The sequence below is a fragment of the Bidens hawaiensis genome, unplaced genomic scaffold (assembly GCF_021521415.1).
Source record: "Bidens hawaiensis isolate Kalapana, Puna unplaced genomic scaffold, B.hawaiensis_p1.1 tig00024420_1, whole genome shotgun sequence".
NCBI classification, from domain to species: Eukaryota; Viridiplantae; Streptophyta; class Magnoliopsida; order Asterales; family Asteraceae; genus Bidens; species Bidens hawaiensis.
The window spans coordinates 107325-124835 of record NW_027493845.1 but is presented as its reverse complement, the minus strand read 5'-3'; the positions used below and the strand labels follow the sequence as shown (position 1 = coordinate 124835).

The following is a 17511-nucleotide window of genomic DNA, read 5'->3' as shown; positions in this document are numbered from 1 at the left end:
TAAAATACTTGTTTTCTTAACTATGTGAACACTTGTGATCTAATAACACGTACTTTACCAAAATTGAAATATTAATTTTTTTTTTTGTTAAATAATCGAAGTTTTATATAATTTACTATAAAACGATTACAATAAAGTGGCAGGCAAACGGGCAACAAATATTAATTATCTTGATATATTTCCGATCTTTTCGTTTTTCTTTTAACTTTCAAATTTTTATTAAAATACTTTTTAACTTTTAAATCATTTTCTTAAAAACATTTTTCAAATATATTCACATTAGGAGGAGACGTGACCGCCAAGTTTCATAAACACAATTTAACCGTTACCCATGCGTATATAAACATGCATAACACACAACCATTGCACAACACTACAACATATTTTCTTATTTGGAAGCCAAAACCCTAAGTTTTATATTCGAAGAAGATGAAACGAAGGTTGGTTGGTGAAGAACATGTTCACGAAGGTAAGAGAAGTAAACAAGAAGATTGGAAGAATGTGTACGGCGATGGTGTTGGGTGGTTCAGAGGTGCAATGATCGGTAAAGGCAGTTTCGGTCGTGTTTTCGTTGCGAATGTCAAGTCGAGATACAACTTGTATCCCCCAATTATGGCCGTGAAATCTGCCGATGTCTCTGCTTCGGGTTCGATTCAGAAGGAGAAAGAGGTTTTGGATAATCTCCGCGGGTGTTCGAATGTCATCAAGTGTTTCGGTGAAGAGGTTACGACCGGAGATGAAGGCCAGATGGTGTACAATTTGTTATTGGAGTATGGCTCCGGTGGAACCCTTGCTGATCTCATCAAGAACTCGAATGGTGTAGGACTGCCGGAGTTGGATGTGCGGCGACATGCTAGATCGATTCTTCGTGGGTTGAGTCACATTCACAAGCGCGGGTTTGTTCATTGTGATTTGAAACCAGAAAATGTATTGCTTGTGGCGGGAAAAACTGGTGCATTTATTGCTAAAATTGGGGATTTCGGATTGGCGAGGAGGACGAAACGGGCCAAGAAGAACAGTTATGGTTGGGGCACCACTATGTATTTATCACCAGAAGCTTTGATTAACGGTGTGCAAGAACAGCCTGCTGATATTTGGGCGTTCGGGTGTATCGTGTTTGAGATGTTGACTGGAAAACCGCTCTGGTTTTCAAACCAAGATTTGAGCAATGATGAGATGTTAACTCGTATTGGTGACGAAGTTGACTTAATTTCTGTTTCTAGCAGCATATCTGCAGAAGGAAAGAGTTTCTTGAAACATTGTCTGTGCAAAAAGGTTATGTGCAGATTGACTGCTAACATGTTGCTGAGTCATCCTTTCTTAAAAGGGCTGTGCAAAGATGACGATGCTCGTATCAAACAAGTTGGAGAATCACGAGAGGTTTTCGACATAAACAGGATAACGTCGTCATTGTTATCTTTCTATGATGAAGAAGAAGATGTGCATGCTACTCCAAATGAAGAAAATATGAAGGCTAGATTACATGAAGTGCAGAGATTTCCAGTAAGATTAGTTACCATTTCCTAGAGATTGTAGCAACATTGATGGTTGGATATAATGTTAGGATCTTGACTCTGAATGTTTTCATAGGTTGTATAATGGTACATACAACACATAGTTTCTTTAGCAAGACTGATTTCTAAATTGTAAAAACTCTTTAATGATTGTGTGTTTTATGTTTATGATCTTTCATTCTTGTAAAGTTTAACGCATCATAGATCAACTGGATATAATCAAATTTATGCCTTCTATAATTATCGAATGTTGAAGTAACTGGATGAGAGATCTAATCATGCAAGGTAATTATAATTATGACTTAAATGCTATGTTGTTACGCTTTCCACTGTAACAGTTAGACCGAGCGTAGTTGGTAAAATGGGTTTTGGGCCGAAACGCCGGAGCACAACCCCCCCCCCCCCCCCTCGCGCATTTTGGTGATAAACTTTGTGTACACAACGTGATGAATGAGGCATTTTGTGAGAGAGGGAGAAAATAATTAATTATTGTAGGAGAGTTGTTTACACTTGTTTTTTGCAAAAATATTGAAATGAACGTCTCATATGCCTAGAGTGTCTAGTTTGTCAACGCATGGTCTTACCATTTACCAAATTTGTAAACTTTTACAATATCATTGTTATCACTATTTAGTAGTTAATTTTATATTATATATGTTCTCTTACTGTATCATTGTTAAATTTGCTGATGATGCACAATATTCTTTACTTGCAATTTTGTTTTCACCTTTGATTAGTTGAGGAAAAGCTTCTTTTACATGTAACCTATTTCGTTAATAACCAGATCTCATATTTCCACATTTTAATATCTTCAACTTAATTACTTATGAATGAGCGGTTGTGTCTATCTCAAACGAATCAAATAAAAAATTATAAAAGGAGACGAAAGGTCTAAATGTATATTTTAAGTATTCAACTATCTTTTCGAAGAAAATTGCATGATTTAAATCTTTAGTTGGATGCAAAACTTGAAACAAGGTCTAGTGGTTTGTTTTAGCTTATAAGCAACAACAAAAGTTAGATAAAAGCTCCTTATTAAGTATAAAAGGAAACCCTCGGATGAAATTCAGATTAGAATTAGCAAGAAATGATTTGATCCTCGTTGATTAGCGCAAACTAAAATAGGAGATAGAAAACACATAAAGTCATAACTCGATGTGCGTTGATTAGGAAAAATGAAAATTGAACTTAAATAATCTAAACTATTCTCTAGTGGCGTGTAAAGATCCTAACTAGCAAAATGTTTGGTGACCATCCCATCTTTTAACCTATTTCTCATAACGACCCCATACTAACAGAATACTAATGCCATTAATATTTTGATGACGTGGCATGCATGCGCGTCAAATCATCCTTATGTGGCAACCCTCTCCCCTATCTCACCACCATGGCAGCCATCACATGCTACCATCACCATCACCATCACCGTCACCCCACCACCATAATGGTGGTGATGACGACTGTCATGGTGGTGAGAGGAGGGGAGATGGGTGTTTTTTGACACCTATATGCCCACATCATCAAAGTACTAACGTTAGTATTCAGCTAGTATAAGCTCGTTAGGAGAAAATAGGTTAAAATGTGGTATTGTCGCAATACACAGTGGCAGAGCCACATGTACTTCACCAGGTTCGGCCGAACCCGGTCAAACCTGGTGAAGTACCGATTGTTGCCCGGGTGGTGTTCCTGAGCAGTACCGATTGTTGCCACCTCAGCCTCCTAATTGCTCCCATGTGAGCATTCCCAAGCTAGCTGACACTTGTTTATTATGAAAGTTTTAAAGAGGAAACAAATTAAAGTTTAAACTTCACTGTTTTAAATAGCATATAGCACCTTAGAACACAATTAATGAATATACACCAAAATATGACCATTAGTATTCAATATCCTAATAACAGTATCGTGTTACATAATCTTTCAAACAAAACACATGATTACATGTACATGTATACCAGCATACAAATCATTCAAGAACAAACATTTCTACATCATCATGTCTTGCACCCTAACCATAAACATCAACAGTAAAGATTAATGATCACAAACCAACCAATTCAACAAGAAACTCGAGTAAAGTTAAATTACCTCGTAAAAAAGTTTCCGCGTTGTTCTAGAACTTATGCATCAGCTCTCTGATCATCTCCCTCAATTTGTTGCTTCAGAAAGAAAAGAAAAAAACACAAAAATCACAAGAAAATTATTATGCCAAAGTGTACGACCAACAAATAAATAGTAGCTTCAAAGCAATTAAGGAATCACGTAAAAAGGGCATTCAAATGTTTATAACCTCCTCAATCTATTTATTTAAAAGATTATTACTTTTATATAATTTTTTTTGCAATTAAAATTATCAAATTTAGGACATTGGGAATGCTAATTTTTAATAGATTATGTTTATAGGTATGAGAAGCAGTCAAACAGCAGATAACTAGTTTATTTGACCCTAAGGGCAAGATTGAAATTTTGAATCCATCAACAAGAATCAGTTTGTAACAAACAATTAAAAACTACTTAATAAAAACATTGTGAATTTGTGATCATGTTTGTTCTAGGCATGAGATATTCAGACACCAAGACGTTATATCCAGAGACCACTTAACATCTACACGACTTGTATAGACCTATGCGGGTCGTACAAATGTAAAATGGTTTCATATGACATTGACAAAACCCTAAACGAGTCGTATGGCTTGTATACGAGTGAAGGTGAAAATTTCAAAAAATCTTTAAAAAATGAACAAGAATGAGATACTATAGGGCCCACATACGAGGTATAAAGTTCATCCACAAAGAGCTATGAAAGGCGTATAGAGCCTATAATGAAGCATAAAGTTCTTCAGTGATGAACTCTACGCCTATACCATATACGAGGTGTATAGACAAGTCAAACAGCAGGTGTAACATTTCGTGCACATGACCTCTATTCTACGTGTGTAAGCCTATACGACAAGATGTTATGACAACACTTATCTATAAAAAATTTAATAACATAATCTAACCACTATTATTAAAAGCCCTCGCTTCTTGCGCCTGGGCCTGTTTTTCAGGCAAGGCTCAATAAACGCGCTTCTAGTTCCTAACCGAGCACTTCGCCATTGTCTATGCCAAGAACACGAGAAGATAAAAGCCGAGCGAAACATACGCAATGAGTGCTATTGAACCTAAGGTCTAGAAGAGGTCAACTTACATAACTACATTTAAAACTCGACTATTTTAGAACTTTTGGTACTAATTAGATGATATTAAATATTATATGATAGCTTTCGTTTATTATATTTGAAGATTAGTATTATTTTTCATACACATAATATATTTTTAATTTTTATCTAAGTGCGCCTTTTTTGCGCCTTGCACCTAGACCCCAGGCGAGGCTTATGCGCCTAGCGCATTTGATAACTATGATTCTAACAAATTCACCAATAATCATACCAAATTCAAATTAAAACATTACGCATTTATCATATATTCATACCCGAATGCCTCCAGACCAATCCTCAAGCACGACTAAATCATTACCGAGTCTACCGGCATCAAACGCAGCACAATCTTTGGGCACTTCAAACGACGAAAGCGCAAACTGCTTAAACACGACACCGACATCAAAGTAAATAATCCCAGAAGTGGGAACATCCACATGAATACCCTTCACAGGGAACCACAGGAACAGATCCTGAGCAGCAATCCCAGAAAGGTTGGAAATTTGACCGTAACTGAGAACCCCAGCAAAGTTCCAGTCAAATCTGACGCTGGTTTCGAACTTGGTGTCGCAAGAACTGTTTAAGTGGACTTGGAAGCGGTTGGTGGATGGGTCGATGGTGTAGTTGGTGATGCCCTTTGGGAGGAGTCCGATTGGGAGGCCGTGGCGCTTAAGGCGTCGTAGATTGATGGAGATGAATGGGTTATGGTGGTGATGATGAAGAAGAATGAGAGGATTATTATTATTGGTAGAAGATGAGGATTCATTGCTTGATTTTGGGGATTTGAGAGATTGTGTGATTTAGGGTTTTGTTGTTAGGAAAAGGGGGAATTGAGAAGAAATGCGCCTTTTCTTTTTAAAGAAATGGTGCCAAATAGTACCGGGTAATAGTCAACCGGTTAATCGGTTAGTAACTGGTTTCTAACTATTTCTTTAACCGATCAGTCCATCTCTAGCTGGTTACTAATCGGAAAAAACCATCGGTTAGAAACCGATTATATTACTGACTTTGAAACCAGTTAACCGATTTTTTAATTATTTTATTTTAAAACGGTTTTTATCCGGTTATTCACCATCCAGGTAACCGATTTTATTTTTTTATTATTTTATCAAAACAAGTTAGTACCTGACCCGATTAACCGGTCTAACCGGTCATTTCCTGCCAAATTATTAACCGGTTAGAAAAATAACCGGTTAACCGATTTGCGCACCTCTACTGGGTAAGACCTGAATATTTGAATCAATCAGACTTGATTATATTACAATAGGAGGGTTTTTGATTCTTGAGAATATCATTAACCGGGTTTAGGTCCAGATGGGGTATTGTTGGTAAGACTTGTGTTGCTCACCTTTAAATCTTAAAAGCAAACTCAAAATGCGGTTACACCCCTCAGTTACCATTGGGTTCAAAAACAAGTGATTCTATCTGCACGTTATGGTGGAACAAGTTAAATACATTACATGTTTGAAAGCTATCACACGTTGTGGCGGAAAGTCATGTGGTATCGATTTGTTTGTTGCTGTAAATGTTTAGTGGCAAAAGTTTCATTAACATAGTAAAGGGCCCAAAAGTAAATTTATGGAAATAAAGTTGAGGGGTTTGAAATTAAATCTGTGAAACTTTTGTAACAAAAGTCCAATGACCAAAGTTTGTATTTGAGGGGCCAAAGAGTATATACGTTAAAGTATTGTGGCGATAGTCTAAGAAATGAAAGTTTGTCGGTTGCCTTTTTATTATTTTATATATAGTTTTTAAAGCAATAAGCGAAATTTGGTTTGTAACTTATCAATCGAATCAAACGGGTTTGGAACTAATTAAAACGAACTCTAAATCAAACCAAAACCAACAAAAACCAAACCGAATTGTAAATTTGACATACTTTATCCAAGCAAGCATAAAACCGACGACCTAGGCTTCGATTCGTTCATGATGTTAAAATGAGTGTTTCTTTGCAACACAGGCAACAAACCATCCCGATCTTCGTCTTCGATTCATGGTATGAGATTTAGTTCAGTCGAAACCCTAACTTGAAACTACAAATCGATCGTTGAACCCTATTATTATTTATTAAAGTTGAAGATCGATTGTTAAACAAGGCCACAAGGGGTTAGGTAACATGTCTATTATCGTGCTTGGTTATATGTTAATACACGTGATTAAACTTAATAAAAAGTTAAATAAGTTTGGACATCTAAACAGCGCCTGATTAAAACTTAAAACATAAAGAATAATGTGTCTAAATACATAAAATTAAAAGAAGAAACTAAAATTTGATACAACGTGGAAGAACAAAAATGCATTTTCCACTACACTACATTTTAAATAATCATATTAAGAGTAGTGGCAACAAAACTATACCATACCAATCTTAAATAAATAAACAGAGAAAGTTAGTTGAAGCAGTATGACGTGGCATTTTGACATCCTCAACTGCACAAAATACACATTATCCACTGAAAAGAGAAAAGAAAAATCCAAATGATGAACGCAATGCAAATGGCATCTTCATACAGCAATGACTGCTTCTGCTCCTGCTCTACCCGCCGTTTCCCTCCATCCGCCCATCGCCGCCGTTAACCGTCGCTCCGTTACCACCCTCTCCGCCCACCGCCGCCGGCTGTCCCCACTACAAGGTTCTTATCTGTCTGTATATATATATTTATGAATTCAGATTTTGTAATCTGTTGCAAAAACTAATTTTGCTGAACATATTGTTCGATTTTAAAGTTAATATTATTAACGAAGGTTTGTGTCCTGAAGATTAATTCTAATGATCCTTTCAGTGAAATTTCAACTTTCTCATTCTCATTGACACAAATGCTCGTTTATCTTAACAAGTTCGAGTTTGAACTCAACTCGTTTATTATTTACTTATTGATTACTATTTATATACAACCATAACTGCAGTTTCGTATAAATGGACTAATGCATATTATTTAGTTATTTTTAACATAACTATATTATTATAATTATTATGTGATATATTACTGTTCTATAAACAAGATCAAATACATTTTATTCTTAACATGAAAACAGTGAGAACTAATTTGTTGTTATCATTAGGTTTATTTTTATAAGTGTTTTCTGTTATTTTCTGTTTGTATTTGCTAATTTTCAATTATGAGATGTTATAAGTATATGCTGATTATATTTTATTGTTATTATTAGATTTTTTTCTTTTGCTGTTATAGTATTTGCTGGTATATGTTGTTATTGTTTTGTTCTTGATTTTGATTCTTTTGTTGTAATTTTTAGGTTTTTTTTCTTTGTCATTATAAATAATTATTTATCTAGATTGGTATTGTAGTTGGTATTGTTTCTTACGTTCTTATTTTTTATAAATTAGTATTATTTCTTACGTTCTCACGTTAAGATTAAAATGTACATGAGCCTTCCCTGTCTGTTCTAATAAGTATAAAAGACAACTTTGGTGCCGCAAAGCCCCCACTGGGCCGCTTTACGGCAGCTTATTGGTATGTGACATTTTGTTTTTTTTTTCTTTTAATTCTGGTACCCTAACGAACGTAAGGAATACCGACCGAATGTCAATTTTGTTTTTGTTCCGGTATCGTAACAAACGTGACTGAATCCGATCAAATTCGTGTGGACTTACCGTGTTTTGTTTCAATCCCAGTATCGTAATGAACATAACAAAACTGTCTGAATGCCGATTTTGTTTTTGTTTTTGTTTTTGTTTTGGTTTCTGTATCGTTATAAACGTGTGATGAAAACCAACAGAATTTGTGTCGACTTACCACCTTAACACCTGGGACCGACAACGCTTAGGTTTCGTTATCGCGTGCCTAGGTTTTCCAACCTGCCCCGCGCCGGGTAATACCACTAGTTTATTATATTTGTATATATATTTTGGTGATTATGCTCCTGAGCCTAGTAAAACTTGATATATATGAAGCTCAGCCTCGGGGTCATTTGTTAAACCGGCTTCAATTGAAGCTTGAGCTCGTTTAAGCTCAGCTGGATTTGTGCTTTTAGCGACCCGATCTTAAGTAACTCATGAGCAATGCGGCTCATTTACACCCCTAGGTTCTTAATATTAGATAAGTTTACCATACTTCGTAATTCATACTTTTGACTTTAGATGTCAAATTTATTACTTTTTTACTCGCAAATTGATATGCATTTAATGTTCTTGATACAAGTTAATATGGTAAATTGTTAGCAAAGTTCATTTTAATCATATGACGTATACTGACTTTAGAACTACAAAATTGTTGATATTTGACCATGAACTTTTTTAACGTCTAATGTAGTAGCAAATGAGTCTAAAACAACACAAGTGTCCGCTGATCGCGCCATTGAAAAATCAGAAGGCGACAAAATTGTTGATGGTATGGATTTTGGGGAATTATGCAATGACTTTGAATGCATTAGCAGCCCAGCAGTTGAAGCGACCGCGAGACAACTTGTACGCGACATTTTAGAGCTTCGCGAGGGCAATCGAGCTCTTGGAACTTACGCTGTTTCAGTAAAATATAAGGTATTTTATATATTATATTAAATATTTTTACAGAACCTGGAACCAATTTTTTCATCATTAATAGAATTTTAGAGTGTATTTTTGTTACATTGAATATGTATTGTGTTAATGTAGGACCCGGTTAGAAGTTTTACGGGTCGTGAGAAATACAAGAGACCGTTATGGTCACTTGACGCATTGGATAAACCTATTGTGGTAAGAGTATTATGCTTGAATTAGACTATACTTTGTGTTAATCTCTAATAAATATATGGCCAGATACTATAAAAAACCAACGTACTTACCGTTTTTTCTTGAAAAAGTTTGTTAACAATTTTTTTACACATAAGAAACCAACATATTTTTTTTCTTGTAAGAGTCCATTAATAATATTCTGCACATAAAAGTCTGACATGCTTTCTTTTTTTTTTATAAAAGTCTCTTGTTAAATTTGATTAATAAATATCTCTTAATTATGATTGAATGAATCATGAAAACATTATTTGACAAATTACATTATAATAGCGATAAAAACCATTTATTTATAACTTTTTAACGATTTTAGATTTATACAAGCCATTTTATATACTTTTACCTTTTATTTTATTTTGAGTTACGTCATCCACACTCATGCATTTTTTATTAAATTGTTTCCAAAAGATTATTTTCTATTATCAACTTATTGAATTGAAAAATGGAAAAGAAAAGATGAACATGAACATACGTTTCCTTTCCACGTTGTCCAATCTAAAACATTAATTCATCTTGTTTTTTTACTCATGTAGTATTATTGTATTAATAAGTGTAAAAGAAAGCTCAAATTTAACATGTGAATGGACTTTAATGTGTAAATCGTTGTTGAGAGATTTTTATGAGGAAAAATAAAAAAGTATGTTGCTTTCTTATTTGCAAATAATCGTTAACAAACTTTTACGAGAAAATACAAAGGTTATGTTTTGGTTTTTAATAGTATTTGTCCTGAATGTATAATTTTGTATGTCTTAAAACCGCAATAATTCCAAATTATATCTTCCTCTCTCTCTTTCTCTCTCTAGAGTGTGCAAGACATGGTGATGTTGTCTACTAGTGTATTGAACATAAAGTGGACATTGAAAGGAACTCCTAAAAACCCGATAGCTAGTGTCGGTGGGCCCGTGATTGTCAAAGTCAACTCTCGGTTTACACTAAACCAAATAAGCGGTCAAGTTATCGAGCATGAAGAAACATGGGATTTATCTTCATCATCACCGATTGCTCAAGCATTTTTTTGGGCATCGCGTCGCCTGTTTTCCACAATCGAGTCTGCAAAAGATATATCTGATTCTTTCAAGAATGTTTCTAGCAGCATTTCAACAGAAAATAAAAATGTGGATTTCTATCCGGATCCATCTGGTGATCCCAGAAAGGTACACTAATCTTGGTTTTAATATGGAATAATCAGAATCAGATAATTAACTTTAGCAAAATAAGTTGATGTAATATGTGTGACTTAATTTTAAATTTTGTTTGATGTTATTGTAGTTTTTTCAAACTGAGGATGACTTTCAAAGGGATGCCATTCAACTCGCGTTGTTTCTTGCACTTCTGTACTTTTTAGTGCAGTTTTTGAGGACGACGTTGTAAAATGACACTGTAAGTATAAAATACGAACTGCGTATATGATGTAGTTACTGATACCTTGTTGTAATTTTTGTTTTATATAAAAGGAATTTATGTGTGACATGCCTTTGCATTGTTCTGTTCTTGATATATGTATTCATGTCTATATATTTTGTGAAACAATGTTTCCTAAATGATAAATAAATGTATTTTGGGTTGCGGTAGGTTGGTTCGAATGGTGGTTAATAATAACCATTATGTCCCATCAAATGGTGGTTAACAGTGAATCATTATAGATTTATGTCTCTTCAAATGCTGGTTGATCATTGTGTCCCATTAAAGGTGGTTAATAGCAAACCACTATGTCCCTTAAAATGATGGTTAATGGGGTAGTCTATGAATCATCACCATTCACCAATTCCAGTGCATATATTAGTCATGATTTTTCTCTTACCATGTTACTAGACAATCATGTTAGTATCCGAACATGATTGTTTAGTCACTTGATATTCTTAATAACTTAATTAGTTAGAAACTATGCTCATGTGTTTATTTAGTTTGTCAATGCTTAAGTAAACTTGTTACAAGTTATGTTTGGATTTTTTTCATTCCAACTATGAAAATGTTTTAATCTGAGAAAAAAGGTTAATTACACGAAAACCATACTTCACCTTATATTCTCTGTTTTGAATACACGAGTACTTGAACGCACACGCCACATATATGTTGTTCATCTTTACTTTGTGGACGCTTTTATTTTGATTCTAAAATATCACATAACCCCATAAACACGCATACATACCGTTCCCATAGAATGGCAAATACGAAACTTAAAAAGTTTATTAATCTCTTCATACTTTCTGTTCCTAGTTTTTGGACACACACATCTACCTTGTGCATATAGTTTTGTTTTCAAGAGCACATATACTGCATTTATGTGCACATATTCATTTAGACAAAGACTATAAATGCCATATTTTTTTATAAATAAGTTTTAAAACAATGGAAATTCTAGTTAATTTATATAATAAATGGTAAAAGAATCAACATGATTCTCACAATTCTTAACAAATTATTAGTTCTAAAATGAGCCCTTCTGTTGCATTGTGGTTCAAATAAATTTCTGGTAAGTTCATAAAAATGGTGTTTTGGGTTCAAGTAACATACACGCTTAGTTAAATATCGAGACTTAAATATTAACATGATAGAATAGACATATATATAAACATAAATATAAGTATTGTAGACATACACACATGCACTAAAGATGAATTCAAGAGCGAATCTTGATGGCATTGGAGATTTCAGATCTGGTCACAAAAATCGACAACTTGACCTCTGGTTTCAAACGAACGTTACTCATAGGCGGTGAACGTAATAAGATATACACACTGGTAAAACCCGAGACATTTTCTAACAACATGCTCTAACCTTGGGCATACCAACGATGAAATTCGAATAGTTATTAAAATATCGATTTGAAACATATGAATTAGTAGTAGATTATAATATAAACAGGTGGTGGTTTAACTGGATCTTACTTCTTCCATGGCAGCAACCAGACTATCAAACTTGGCACCAGTTACTTCTTTGGCAATTTTACCATGTTTAAGAATCTTGAAGGTAGGTACCACCTTAATGCCTAGCTCCTTTGCCAGTGACTGTCAACAAACATTAATATTACCGTCTAATCCAATATAATATCACAAAGGGGATGTTAGATAGGATGCAAATGAGCCTAGTCGCTCAAGAGCTACTCGAGATCATATCGATAAAAAGCTTGAAACAGGCCAAGTGTTATCGAGCCCGAGCTCGAGACTAGTATGGGAAGATTGTTTATTTGTTTAGGCTCGTCAAGCCTTGTGTATTTAGAAGATTTAACTCTTTTGGACCTCCATGTATTAATTTCACACTACACAGTTGAGCTCGAGCCAAGATTTGGTTCTGGTATTACACACGAGCTCGAGCTGCGCTTAGGCTAGCTTAAGTTTCTTTCTCAAAATATAAAAGAAATTACTTACGAGCTCAAGCTCTCGTTAGTCAAAACGAGCCGAGCCCGTTCTCAGCTCGTTTTTATTAAATAGGTTGTGTGTGAATATCGACCGGTCAAACCCAAACATGACATAAGTTTCAGGAGTTGACACGAGCACGATCTGTTTAACCCAAAAAATTTATATTATTTTCTTTAACATTAATACTATAATATCACAAATTCAAATACAGTTACATTTCATTTGTCTTTTATCGTTTAAAAATTGACATAAAATACCAACCAGTTTAAGTAATAATACAAGACATTTTTAAGCATATAAAAATATACGAGTAAAACAGATCAACCCGTGACCATCAGATCGACCTGAACGCGGTCCATTTAGGCAAACGTGTTCGCTGGTTCAATCTTAAACTGTTTAAACTAAACCCAAACCCTCGAATTTCATGTTAGGTTCATGTTTTTGGTCACATGAGTTAATGCCATTAATATATATATAAATATCGGGCATACCTTATTTTCTTGATTGCAGTCAAGCTTTAAGAAGACAACATCAAGATACTTCTCAGCCAATTCTTGGAACTTGGGAGCAATTATCTTGCAAGGACCACACCTATGAAAAAATCAGAGACCATGGACAAAGCTGTATATAAACAAATACCAACCAATGTTGCTTATGACATATATAATCTTGATTTCACATATAAACGAGGGTTAAATATGAACAACCGAGAAGTACAGGGGGCAAACTAAATAGAATATTTTAAAGATAAAAGAGATAAAGATTAGAGAATAAATGAAATAGTTTAATTTCATGTTACGCGATAATTGAGTTAGAAGTATAAATATATATTTTATTATGTGTTTTGAGTGATTTGAGTCTCATTAGGAATTAGAGTTAAGAAACAAGTTAAGGTTGGTACAAATAGATGTATAGGATCATTGTCAGAGGTGGGAATGTGAGTGGGTTGGGTTGGATTTGTGTGATGGATCAGGATGGGTATAGGTCATGATGGATATGGGGTCATGATGGATTTTTAAATTAGAGGGTTAGGATGGATATAGGTCAAGATGGGTAAAGCTAACCCATCTTGACCCAAGTTAAAGGTTGACATACAAAGGGTTTCAAAAACCCCTCAAAAAATATTCAAAAAAACTATTAAAAAAATAATAACTCAAAATATAAATAAAAAATGCAAAATGTAAAATAACTAAAATGTTTCCCCCGTCATCCCCGTTCATTAAAAAAAACGTTTTGTACCGGTTCAGGTTCGCGTTTTTCGGGGTTTTTTTCGGTTCGGTTTTTTTTTTTTTTCATTTCGGTTCGGTTTTGTTTTTTTTTTCATTTCAGGTCGGTTTCGGTATTTTTTCGGTTTCGATTTCTCAGTTTTTTCGCTTTCAGTCTTGTTCTAGGATGCACGGAAACGCAACCAAGGTGCCGTACCCCGTCCCAGAAACTCGCCGGGGACGGCAGGAAACGTATTTTGACCGTTTCCTTGAAGTTGGGGACGATCGTTGACCGTTTCGAAAATTCAAACGGTGTTTCGATACGTTTCCAGAACTTGGGGAACGATTTTGAAACGTTTCCGGTGGCATATTCCGGCGGCATATTCCGGCTGTAGTATTTGCCGGAAACAAGGAAGAAGAAGAGGATCTGATTGTGAATAGTGTTGTGAATAGCGGCTGTAAAATCTAATTAGGTTATTTAGGTTTAGATAACTTTAGATATTTTAACATTTTACCCCTTTAACTTTCAATTGTTTGTATATAGTCTCCAAAACTTATAAGTTTTAACATAAAAAGTTTAAAATTAGTTTGTGTATTTTAATATTTAACCCTCTCTATTATTACTATGATTGATTTTGAAAGACTTATGATTGATTATCATTGGAAGATGTATGAATTTTGAAGTTTACATCGACGTATGAATATATTTTGGGCTTTTTGGTACATTATCTATAATATATATTTATTTTTTATATGCATTTATAGTCGTACCCTTGCCGTACCCGTTTCTTGATTTTTTGAGTTTTGCCGTTTCCCGTTCCCGTACCAGTTCCCGTGCAACACAGGTCTTGTTTTGTTTTAGTCAGTTTTTTCGGTTTCATTTCGTTTCGATTCATTTTGTTTTATTTTGGTCGTTTACGTTTCAGTTTTTTTGTTTCGTTTTGGTAAGCTTTTTGATTGCATTTCGCTTTTCTTTGTTTCGTTTTGGTCAGTTTTTCGGTGTCATATCGGTTTTTTTGTATCGTTTTGGTCGTTTTTCTATTTCGGTTGAGTTTCGTTTCAGTTTTTTTGTTACGTTTTGGTCGGTTCGGTATTTTTGATTCGTTTTGATACGGTTTTTAAATTGCATTTAGTTTTTTTATGTTTCCTTTTGGTCAGTTTTTCAGTTTCAATTCGGTTTTTTTTGTTTCGTTTCGGTCGTTTTTCTATTTCAGTTCAGTTTCGTTTCAGTCGTTTTTCTACTTCAGTTTTTTTTGTTTCGTTTTGTCGGTTCAGTGTTTTTGTTTTGTTTTGGTCAGCTTTTCAGTTGCATTTAGCTTTTTTTTTGTTTCGTTTTGGTGGTTTTTCTATTCCGGTTCAGTTTCGTTTTGGTTTTTTTGTTTCGTTTTAGTCGTTTTTCTATTTCAGTTCAGTTTCGTCGGTTTTTTTGTTTCGATTTGGTCGGTTCGGTGTTTTTGTTTCGTTTTGGTCAGCTTTTCATTTGCATTTCGCTTTTTTTTTGTTTCGTTTTGGTCAACTTTTCGGTTTCATATCGGTTTTTTTGTTTCGTTTTGTTCGTTTTTCTATTTTGATTCAGTTTTGTTTCGGTTCGGTCGATTTGGAGTTTTTGTTTAGTTTTGGTTAGCTTTTCTTTGTTTCGTTTTGGTCAGTTTTTCGGTTTCATTCCGGTTTTTTGTGTTTCGTTTTGGTCGTTTTTCTATTTCAGTTCTGTTTGCTTTTTGTTTTTTTGTTTCGTTTTAGTCGGTTCGGGGTTTTTGTTTAGTTTTGATCGTTTTTTGGATTTCAGATGAGTTTTGTTTCGCACGTGATAGTTTGGGTATTTTGAATTAGATAAATTTTGGATAACTTGGATATTTTGTTTTGACCCATTTTAACCTATAAATGAAACTCACTTGTATATTTCCAACCCATCCTGACCCACTTGAAGAATTTTTGTGATCCATCCTAACCCATTTTACTTTTAAAGTTTATCCATCTTAACCCAAAACAATTCATTTGGGTTGGGTTTGTCACCCTTAATCATTGTATTATGTACGGTTTTAGTTTCTTATAATAAAATAATACTGAAAAGAGTCGAACAAGTTGTTCATTTATCGTGTGTTTTGTGTTGCCCGATCCAATTAAGTCAAACATCTTAGTTGTTGGGAACTTATTAACACCACTTTGTTGGATGCAACCCCAATCCAAATTACTATAACTAGAAAAGGTACCGCTAGCAATATTTGAAAAACAGGTTCATACCAGCCGGTTGAACCGAATTTTGAACAAGCAGCCGATATTTAGAGCCCGGTATTTTTTTGGGTGGTTTGCTAGAGCATCGAACCATCTGGTTTTTTTTAGATACCGGTTTAAACTGAGAACCGGTATCTAAAAAAAATTGTCATAAATGATAAACCTATTGCACACTTTTATTTAAATAGAACTTGAAAATAAGTATTTTGGTATTATTTTTTATTAAGGATTAGCTTTTGGAGTATTTTTTATTATGAAATATCATATACTTTTGGGTTACTTTTTTTGAGTTAGAAATTACATTTATATAAAATTACATGGTAAATATTCAACCCGGTTTGAACCTCCCATTTTTTAGTTCATTCCAGTATTCTTAAAAATCCGGTTTTTTTAAAACATTGATCGCTAGGATCAAATACGAACAACTTTTAACCTGAAAAACATACAAATAACTAACATACACTAATTATTAAAGTTTCCTAATTAAGTAATTGTTATTACTACACTTCATTTTTCTAATGAAACAATTATAACAGTTATTTATAAAAAATAATTTACCATTGCGTATACATATCAAGAACAACAGTCTTATCACCAGCAGCATTAACGATCGGCCAAAACGTATCCTTATCAACTTCAGTTACCACACCAACAACCACCTCCGTACCGGAAGTCTCCAAGTTCGATCTCACCGTCACCGGAGACCTCTGTTTTCTTCTATCAACAACCGTCTTCACTAAACCGAATGACCGTTGAGCTTCTCCGGCGACGGTGGCGTGCTTCGCCGGCGGTGAGAATCGTGGTGCGATCGATGACGCCGGCGCCGGAGTAATAATCGGCCGGCAGACATGATTAATCTGTAACGCCATTGTAAGTGATGGAAGCTGTGGTCTGTGAGTATATGAGTGGTTGTGAGGATATGTGACTGAAAGGTTGATGGTGATAATATGGGGGAATTGACTGATTTGCCCTTGGATTTGGTTGATTTGATACGAATATCTGAGGGTGGTTTGGCTTTATTGTGGTTTTTGTGGTGGCTTTTGATGGACGAACGAATTAAATTGTGGTTGGTTGTGTGGTTGAGAATGTTGTGTCAAGGAATGTTTGGATTCCTTAAACAAAGGGGTGGAAGTGTGAATATTATGAAGATGAGGGGGCATAAGGAAAATCCAATTTTTTTTTGAACGCCCAACTAAGTAACGCCGGGTACCCCGTACGTGGCCCCCATTGGCTAAAGGTAGTCCGAGCCGGCCACTAGTCCGGACGGACGGAGCC

The 17511-nt window shown here is 34.7% G+C and overlaps 3 protein-coding genes and 1 long non-coding RNA gene across 4 annotated transcripts; 2 read left to right on the top strand and 2 right to left on the bottom strand.

The window, feature by feature from the left end:
* The first annotated feature begins 340 nt into the window (after positions 1-340).
* LOC143569190 (mitogen-activated protein kinase kinase kinase 20-like) lies at positions 341-1607 on the top strand. The gene has a single exon (XM_077055160.1). The coding sequence runs from the start codon at positions 430-432 to the stop codon at positions 1525-1527; it is 1098 nt and encodes a 365-aa protein (XP_076911275.1). The 5' UTR covers positions 341-429; the 3' UTR covers positions 1528-1607.
* Positions 1608-3359: 1752 nt separating this feature from the next.
* LOC143569189 (uncharacterized) lies at positions 3360-5545 on the bottom strand. The gene is made up of 3 exons (XR_013141691.1): positions 4987-5545; positions 3600-3670; positions 3360-3519 (listed from the first exon to the last, which is right to left on the bottom strand). It is a non-coding gene; the product is annotated as an uncharacterized LOC143569189 (long non-coding RNA).
* A 1681-nt stretch (positions 5546-7226) lies between these two features.
* Positions 7227-10914, top strand: LOC143569188 (uncharacterized). Its single transcript, XM_077055159.1, has 5 exons — positions 7227-7344; positions 8983-9209; positions 9324-9404; positions 10244-10594; positions 10710-10914. Exons 1-5 carry the CDS (start codon positions 7227-7229, stop codon positions 10809-10811), a joined length of 879 nt encoding a protein of 292 aa, XP_076911274.1. The 3' UTR covers positions 10812-10914.
* A 1044-nt stretch (positions 10915-11958) lies between these two features.
* Positions 11959-17149, bottom strand: LOC143569186 (thioredoxin F-type, chloroplastic-like). The gene is made up of 3 exons (XM_077055158.1): positions 16795-17149; positions 13291-13390; positions 11959-12448 (listed from the first exon to the last, which is right to left on the bottom strand). Exons 1-3 carry the CDS (start codon positions 17103-17105, stop codon positions 12314-12316), a joined length of 546 nt encoding a protein of 181 aa, XP_076911273.1. The 5' UTR covers positions 17106-17149; the 3' UTR covers positions 11959-12313.
* Between the last annotated feature and the right edge of the window lie 362 nt (positions 17150-17511).

What these genes read in the sequence shown, in the direction of transcription:
- LOC143569190 (XM_077055160.1), top strand. Translation starts at nt 430, where the DNA reads ATGAAACGAAGGTTGGTTGGTGAAGAACATGTTCACGAAGGTAAGAGA.
- LOC143569188 (XM_077055159.1), top strand. Translation starts at nt 7,227, where the DNA reads ATGACTGCTTCTGCTCCTGCTCTACCCGCCGTTTCCCTCCATCCGCCC. An exon ending in CCGGCTGTCCCCACTACAAG is followed by an intron (nt 7,345 to 8,982) that starts GTTCTTATCTGT and finishes CGTCTAATGTAG; the next exon opens with TAGCAAATGAGTCTAAAACA. An exon ending in CATTGGATAAACCTATTGTG is followed by an intron (nt 9,405 to 10,243) that starts GTAAGAGTATTA and finishes TTCTCTCTCTAG; the next exon opens with AGTGTGCAAGACATGGTGAT.
- LOC143569186 (XM_077055158.1), bottom strand. Translation starts at nt 17,105, where the DNA reads ATGGCGTTACAGATTAATCATGTCTGCCGGCCGATTATTACTCCGGCG. An exon ending in CTTGATATGTATACGCAATG is followed by an intron (nt 13,391 to 16,794) that starts GTAAATTATTTT and finishes ATTTTTTCATAG; the next exon opens with GTGTGGTCCTTGCAAGATAA. An exon ending in ACTGCAATCAAGAAAATAAG is followed by an intron (nt 12,449 to 13,290) that starts GTATGCCCGATA and finishes GTTTGTTGACAG; the next exon opens with TCACTGGCAAAGGAGCTAGG.